General features: G+C 47.0%; 1 protein-coding gene across 1 annotated transcript in view; it reads left to right on the forward strand.

The window, feature by feature from the left end:
- Nucleotides 1-6,718, forward strand: part of ATP9B (ATPase phospholipid transporting 9B (putative)) — a 291,524-nt gene that overhangs the window by 242,170 nt on the left and 42,636 nt on the right. Inside the window, 4 exon segments of the mRNA XM_032293812.1 lie at nucleotides 2,561-2,659; nucleotides 4,385-4,474; nucleotides 6,191-6,335; nucleotides 6,535-6,599. Coding sequence (XP_032149703.1) covers nucleotides 2,561-2,659; nucleotides 4,385-4,474; nucleotides 6,191-6,335; nucleotides 6,535-6,599 — 399 coding nt within the window.

Genomic DNA, 6,718 nt, shown 5'->3' on the forward strand with positions numbered 1-6,718 from the left:
TGCTCCCAGCGACAGTGCCCGCCTTCCCCGTGCTCCCAGCGGCAGTGCCCGACTTCCCCGTGCTCCCAGCAGGCAGTGCCCACCTTCCCTGTGCTCCCAGCAGACAGTGCCCGCCTTCCCCGTGCTCCCAGCGGCAGTGCCCGCCTTCTCCATGCTCCCAGGGGCAGTGCCCGCCTTCCCCCTGCTCCCAGCGGCAGTGCCTGCCTTCCTCGTGCTCCCAGCAGGCAGTGCCAGCCTTCCCCATGCTCCCAGGGACAGTGACCGCCTTCCCCGTGCTCTCAGCAGGCAGTGCCCGCCTTCCCCTGTGCCCTCAGCAGACAGTGCCCCATCTCATCCAGCTGTGTGGTCCTTGGCAGTTTAAATATGGTGTCTGCGAAGTGTGAGTGTTTTTCTTGGCTGGGAGAGGTGAGGCATCCTGACCAGGCTTCTCGGTGGTTCCCCCAGGTGCTATGTGGCGGGGCGTACACTCCCTGCCCCCCGACCTGCTCTCTGGTTCTTTCATTTACTGATGTGTCCTTTTCCTACATAGGGGAAATTAGCACTTGTGGTGTAAGTTTCATTTTTCATGAACTTTTCTCACATGTTCTCGCTGAAGCTATACGGTCAACTGCAGATTGGTTAGGATAATTTTAGCACTACCTCAAGAACCTGGGGCTCAGAATGGAAAAAGTATAACTGGTGTTTAAGAGAAAAGCTGTGTAGCCAGACTAGAGGGACAGAACTGAAGGACAGTGTCAGAAGTGAGATCAAAAAGCCATCCCCCAAGTCTCGATGAAGATGCTGTGCTGTAGACAGAAAATAGGCATCGGTCTTCCTTGCTCTTTGGAAGTCTGCAGGGCTGAGACTCGAAAGATTTGATACACATTCGAGATTGCAGTAGGAAGTATGTCATGAGGCTATATCTGGTTTCAGAGTAATTGTTCATGTAGGAATTCAAAATTACAAGAGGAAATTTTGACTCAGGAAGTTTAGATTGCTAGACTTAATTGTTTTGTACAGCCAAAACGTTGAATGAATAAGTATGATTAACAAGAGCAGATGAGCCAGTGTGGTGCCGTGTACCTGGGATCCCAGGAACTCAGGAGGCTGAGGCGGGGGGCTCACTGGAGCCCCAGAGTTCATGGCAAGACCCGTCTGTACTGGACATGTGAATGAACGAGCAGATGACCCATGCATGTCACTGTAAGTTAGTAGACAACTTACCTCAGTCTACTTCTTTCTTTATATGTGCTAGATTACTAGTTTATTAAAGTAGTCAACATCCCTTGTAGTAAAATTTGGATATTTACATTAATTATTTGCTAAGTTATATGACTTTCTCGAGTTCTGCTCTTTATTCTTTACATGATGCCAAGAACTCCGAGGTGGTTTTCAGCTGGACCTCACTGCATTTCCTGAGTCGCCCTAAGGCTGCTGCAGGGCCGGCTCTTCAGCCTTGTCATCATAGTATCATGATCTTCAGTCCAGTAAATGAATATAAGTCTGTAAAATAAATAAAAAGCACAAATCTTAGACCTTGAGAAGAGCCCCAGGCAGAATGTGCTTAAGCAGATAATCGGTACAATGTAGAAGTTTTTCTGTTTTGTTTCCAAAAATGAATATTTCAATATGATACATAAGAAATGAGAAATTCAGCTAATGAGAATATGACTTGAAGTTCTTTGCTGTTGTGTATATCAAACATCTTGTTACATATTAAATATCCTGAGATTTTACTCTATTATCTAGGGATATATAAGATGGGCATGGGTATGCAGTTTTTAAATATAAAGTTACTACTATTTGACACGTTTTATTTGACATAAACAACTTTTGGCTTGACTATGGGCCATTTACCCATTGAACCTCTGCTTCCAACTGAAAAACTAGCAAACTACAGTAAAGGTCTTCATGAACCTCCGAGCCTGGCAGACCCTGGTCGTGTGCCGCCTGGGCAGACCTGTGTGCTGGGTGCGGAATGCTGTGTGGACAGCGCCTTTGACACTCACGGCGTGCTGGGTGGGGTGTTACTCACGTGCTGCTGTATCTGCACATCACTGTGATCTCACCTGTTTCAGCTAAGCAAGCTCAGATACCGTTTGGTTGTGGTTGAAAGTACGGAACGTGACCTTGTTTCAGTCTGCATTGCCTCCTCTTCTGCAGCCATCGCCACCATCCTCCTCCAGAGCTGATCCATCTTCCTACACGGAAACGCTGTCCATCTCCCCACCCCCTTCCCCCAGACCCTGGCACCCACAACTACTTGCTTCTCTATGGATTAGATGGCTCTAGGGACCGCATGTAAATGGAATCACACAGTTTGTGTCCTTTCGTGACTGGCTCTTTCACTCAGCACAGTGTCCTCAAGATTGATCCACACTGCAGTCAGAATTTCCACCCTTTTTAAGGCTGAGTAATACTCCATCATATGTCTGGAGCACATTTTGCTTCTCCGTTTGTCTGTTGATGGACACCTGGGTTGCTTCCACCTTTTGGCTGCGGGGAATAAGGCTGCTGTGAGATGCCGGGTTTGAGCATGTCCTTGTCTTGTTAAGGCTCACCAGCTGCAGTTGCTTCCTAGGTATGGATGCTAACAGGCGACAAGCTGGAGACAGCCACTTGCGTCGCCCAAAGCTCACGCCTGGTGCCTCGGACACAGGACACTCACATCTTCAGACGGGTATGTGTCTTAATCACTTCGAATTTTTGAACATTTGTCTCTCAAATAAAGCCTGTCGTTTTTGTCAAGATAGCTATGTAGTTATTTATTAATATTAATCACTAAATATCTTTTTTAAAGAAATATTGTAATTGTTAATTTATGAAAGCATGTAAAAAATAGATGTTTTTAGACACATATATCAGTTGTGATCAAAAGCTGCTTTTTGACAGCGTGAACAAGCTCTAAGTTCAAAGGTGTTTCTCGGCTATACCATTATATTATTTTTTGCTATTTTTAAAGAGACATACTGCAATCATTTTCAATTTGTGAAAATGTATATTGATGAAAAATTACATTATTCTACCTTTTATACATATTACATGTTGTCCAGAGCTGCTGTTGTGAAACAAGCCATAAATACAAAATAGAAATATGTTCTTAATCGCTGCCATTTTCAGAACAAGTGCTGCCTTAATTCGTTCAAAGAAAATTGGTAGAAATGATCTAGGTTTATGTGTTTACTGTAGGTATTAGTTATGACTAAATTTAATTCAAACAAAAAATAAAAATTTCTTGGGTCTTGATTGATAGTGGGTAAACAGACATTCTGTGTCTGTGTGTGCTCTAAATGAAGCACTTGTACCTACAGAAGGAGTTATTTGAATACAATTTACATGTAAATGTAGTGTGTTTTGAAGCATCAGAATCGCAAATTAGGCCCTGAAGACTACTATTTGCAATTAAATTATTAATGCTTCTGATAAAACTTCAGATCAATTTTTGTTGACTTTTCAGTGTTATAGCACCACAAATTACATTTCTCACAATAAAACCTACCTATTTAAAGATGAGTCTGAGATTGTTAATTTGAACCACATGAAGCTTTTAATTTATTTCAGTCCTAGTATTAGGACTATTAATACATCATTTCTTTCATGCTCCGTAAAATCTCTGCAGAAAGAATGTGAAAAAACAGTTACATTGGCTTTTCGATATGTTTTTTGTTCTAAAATGAATGATATTTCGAGATTATGACTTAATTTTACTCCTTTAGGTTTTTAAAAAAATCCCTCAGACACTGAATAAAAACCAATGGAATGAGTTGAAACCCATGGCAGAGACAATGCAATTAAGCATTTTGCGTTATTTGACCTGTTATGGAAAGCAGTGTGTTTACATAACACCTTGGTTTCAGACCATCCTGGCTGTTGCCTGGTGTGTGGCGATGAGCAGCGCATTCCCTGGGCTCTGGTGCTCTGACGGGTGGGCTCCTCCTTCTACAGAGAACTCAGTGACTCAGCAGCACTGCCTCACACCAGCGCACCCCTGCCTGTCACTCTGCTAAATAATCACCTCATGGAAATTACAAGAAAATTCTTCATTGTTATCATCGTATGTTAAGTTAAAGGAGTGTGTTAATAAAAGCCAATTAATTACCCTCCCAAACTATCCAGAAGGTAATTATTAACTTGTAGGCACCCTTGACGTAAAATCTGCTCAGAGCGGTGATTCCGCTGCATTCTTCACTGTAAGCGTCCTGCTGCAGTTGCTGAGAGGGTAGACACCCCCAGCACTGCCAGAGGGACTGGAGAGGACCTTCTAGGTCCAAATGCTGAAGCTCCTTTGCTTTTAGGCAGTAAGCCCAAAACATTCCACTGTGACTCTGCAAATCATGCCCTGTTCTCTGTGCCTCTAATTTAGACAACATTTTAATTGGGGATTCTTTTTTCTCCCTTAATGGAGGTAACCAGTCGGGGAGAGGCACATTTGGAGCTGAATGCATTTAGAAGGAAGCATGATTGTGCCTTGGTTATATCTGGGGACTCTCTGGAGGTAAGGCTGGACCCTGAGTACATGTCTTTCTGTCTGTGTCTCTGAGGCAAAGATGGACCCTGAGTGAGTCCATGTCTGTCTGTCTGTCTGTCTGTCTGTCTGTGTCTCTAAGGCAAGGCTGGTCCCTGGCCGAGTGTCTTTGTCTGTCTGTCTGTGTCTCTGAGGCAAGGCTGGTATCCTGAGTGGGTACCTGTCTGTCTGTGTGTCTGTGTGTCTGTCTGTGTCTCTGAAGCAAGGCTGGTCCCTGTCTGTCTGTCTTATTTGTGTCTCTAAGGTAAGGCTTAGAGTGTCTGTCTGTCTTTGTCTCTGAGGCAAGGCTGGTATCCTGAGTGGGTACATGTCTGTCTGTCTGTCTGTCTGTCTGTAAGGCTGGACCCTGAGTGAGTACATGTCTACCTGTCTGGCTGGCTGGCTGTGTCTCTGAGGCAAGGCTGGTCCCTGGCCGAATGTCTGTCTGTCTGTCTGAGGCAGGGCTGATTCCTTTGCGAGTATGTCTGTCTTTCCATTCCCATGCACCAAAGGTTTCTTGAGGAAGTGCTTTTGCCCGTTTGTGCAGTTTTGAGGCACTTTTCCATTTCGCAGCAGTGGACACAGTGTCTGCCACTCTGGAAAGCAGCTGCAGCCTGGGAAGGTGTCAGGGCTGGGTCCCAGTGATTGTTACTCCTCCTTTAGACAGGGAGAGCCTGGAACGTTCTGCAGGAGGCCTAGGGGGAGCCTGGAACGTTCTACAGGAGGCCTGGGGGGAGCCTGGAACGTTCTGCAGGAGGCCTGGGAGAGCCTGGAACGTTCTGCAGGAGGCCTGGGAGAGAGCCTGGAACGTTCTGCAGGAGGCCTGGGAGAGCCTGGAACGTACTGCAGGAGGCCTGGGAGAGAGCCTGGAACGTTCTGCAGGAGGCCTGGGGGGAGCCTGGAACGTTCTGCAGGAGGCCTGGGAGAGCCTGGAATGTTCTGCAGGAAGCCTGGGAGAGAGCCTGGAACGTTCTGCAGGAGGCCTGGGAGAGAGCCTGGAACATTCTGCAGGAGGCCTGGGAGCGAGCCACTGGAGCCTGGCTGGCGCCTGGGTTCTGGCTCTTTGTGCTCTCCACGTTATGTCTGCTGGAGCAGGAATGTCCAAAGCAGCTTCATGCCACGTTTCTCTCATGTGTGGCCCCAGCTGAGGAAACTCTGGCACCCGACCTGGCGGGAGCCTCTCCCTGCACAGGCTTCTGGACTTAATCGTCCCAGACCTCTCTGTTGCTAGCATCCCCAGAGCAAGCACTCCAAGAAATGTGGCAGAAGCTGTCTCAGAACGCCACTGGTTGGTCACATGACATTGTTCAAGAAAGTCACTAAGGCAGCCTGGATTCCAGGGGAGGGGATCAGACGCCTCCCTCAGCAAAGATGTAGCCAAGGCTATATTGCTGTGTCTCATCTACTGCGGGCTTAAGACCAGAAGGCCGTGTCAGAGCTCAAGGCACGGAGCACTCTCTGGTACTTCAAGTGGAAGAGTGTCCGTGGGCAGGAGAAGGATGGTTCCATGTTTTATAGAATTTCTTCTCATGATTTTCAGATTTTCCCCTGCCTGTGAGTCTCATGAAATGATTCACAGAATACTGAAAGATTGGGAGCTGTGGCATCTGTTGGCTTTGTGCCCAGGGTTTTGCCCTTTCTGCATGACACAAATCTGGGACAGTGTTATCGACAGTAAGGCAGAATCACCCATGCTCTGTTTTCCAGGTTTGTCTAAAGTACTACGAACACGAGTTTATGGAGCTGGCCTGCCAGTGCCCCGCCGTGGTGTGCTGCCGCTGCTCGCCCACCCAGAAGGCCTGCATCGTGACACTGTTACAGCAGCACACAGGGAGACGCACCTGCGCCATCGGTGAGCACTTCCCGCTCACGGGAGGCCTCCAGAGAAGCCCGCGGCCTGTCACTGATGGGCACGCTTCGTTCCACCCCTGAAATTAGATTGAGTCCATCTCCATTAATGGAAGTTTCTGAAATAGCCTCTGATAGTAAAAACGAAAAACATGATGATGGATGGGGTTTTATTTTATCTCGCAACTTTTCTTGTTTCGCAGGTGATGGTGGAAATGATGTAAGCATGATTCAGGCGGCGGACTGTGGGATTGGGATTGAGGGAAAGGTAGGTTTGCCCTTCGTCTGTCAACATATCAGCGCACATCAGTACGACTCAGCACATGCTGGGTTATTTTACACTGAGTCAGCACCTACTCGGTCAGGACACGTCAGCACATGCCCAGC

This window comes from Sapajus apella, unplaced genomic scaffold (genome assembly GCF_009761245.1).
Source record: "Sapajus apella isolate SASKATOON/1434 unplaced genomic scaffold, GSC_monkey_1.0 scaffold30, whole genome shotgun sequence".
NCBI classification, from domain to species: domain Eukaryota; kingdom Metazoa; phylum Chordata; class Mammalia; order Primates; family Cebidae; genus Sapajus; species Sapajus apella.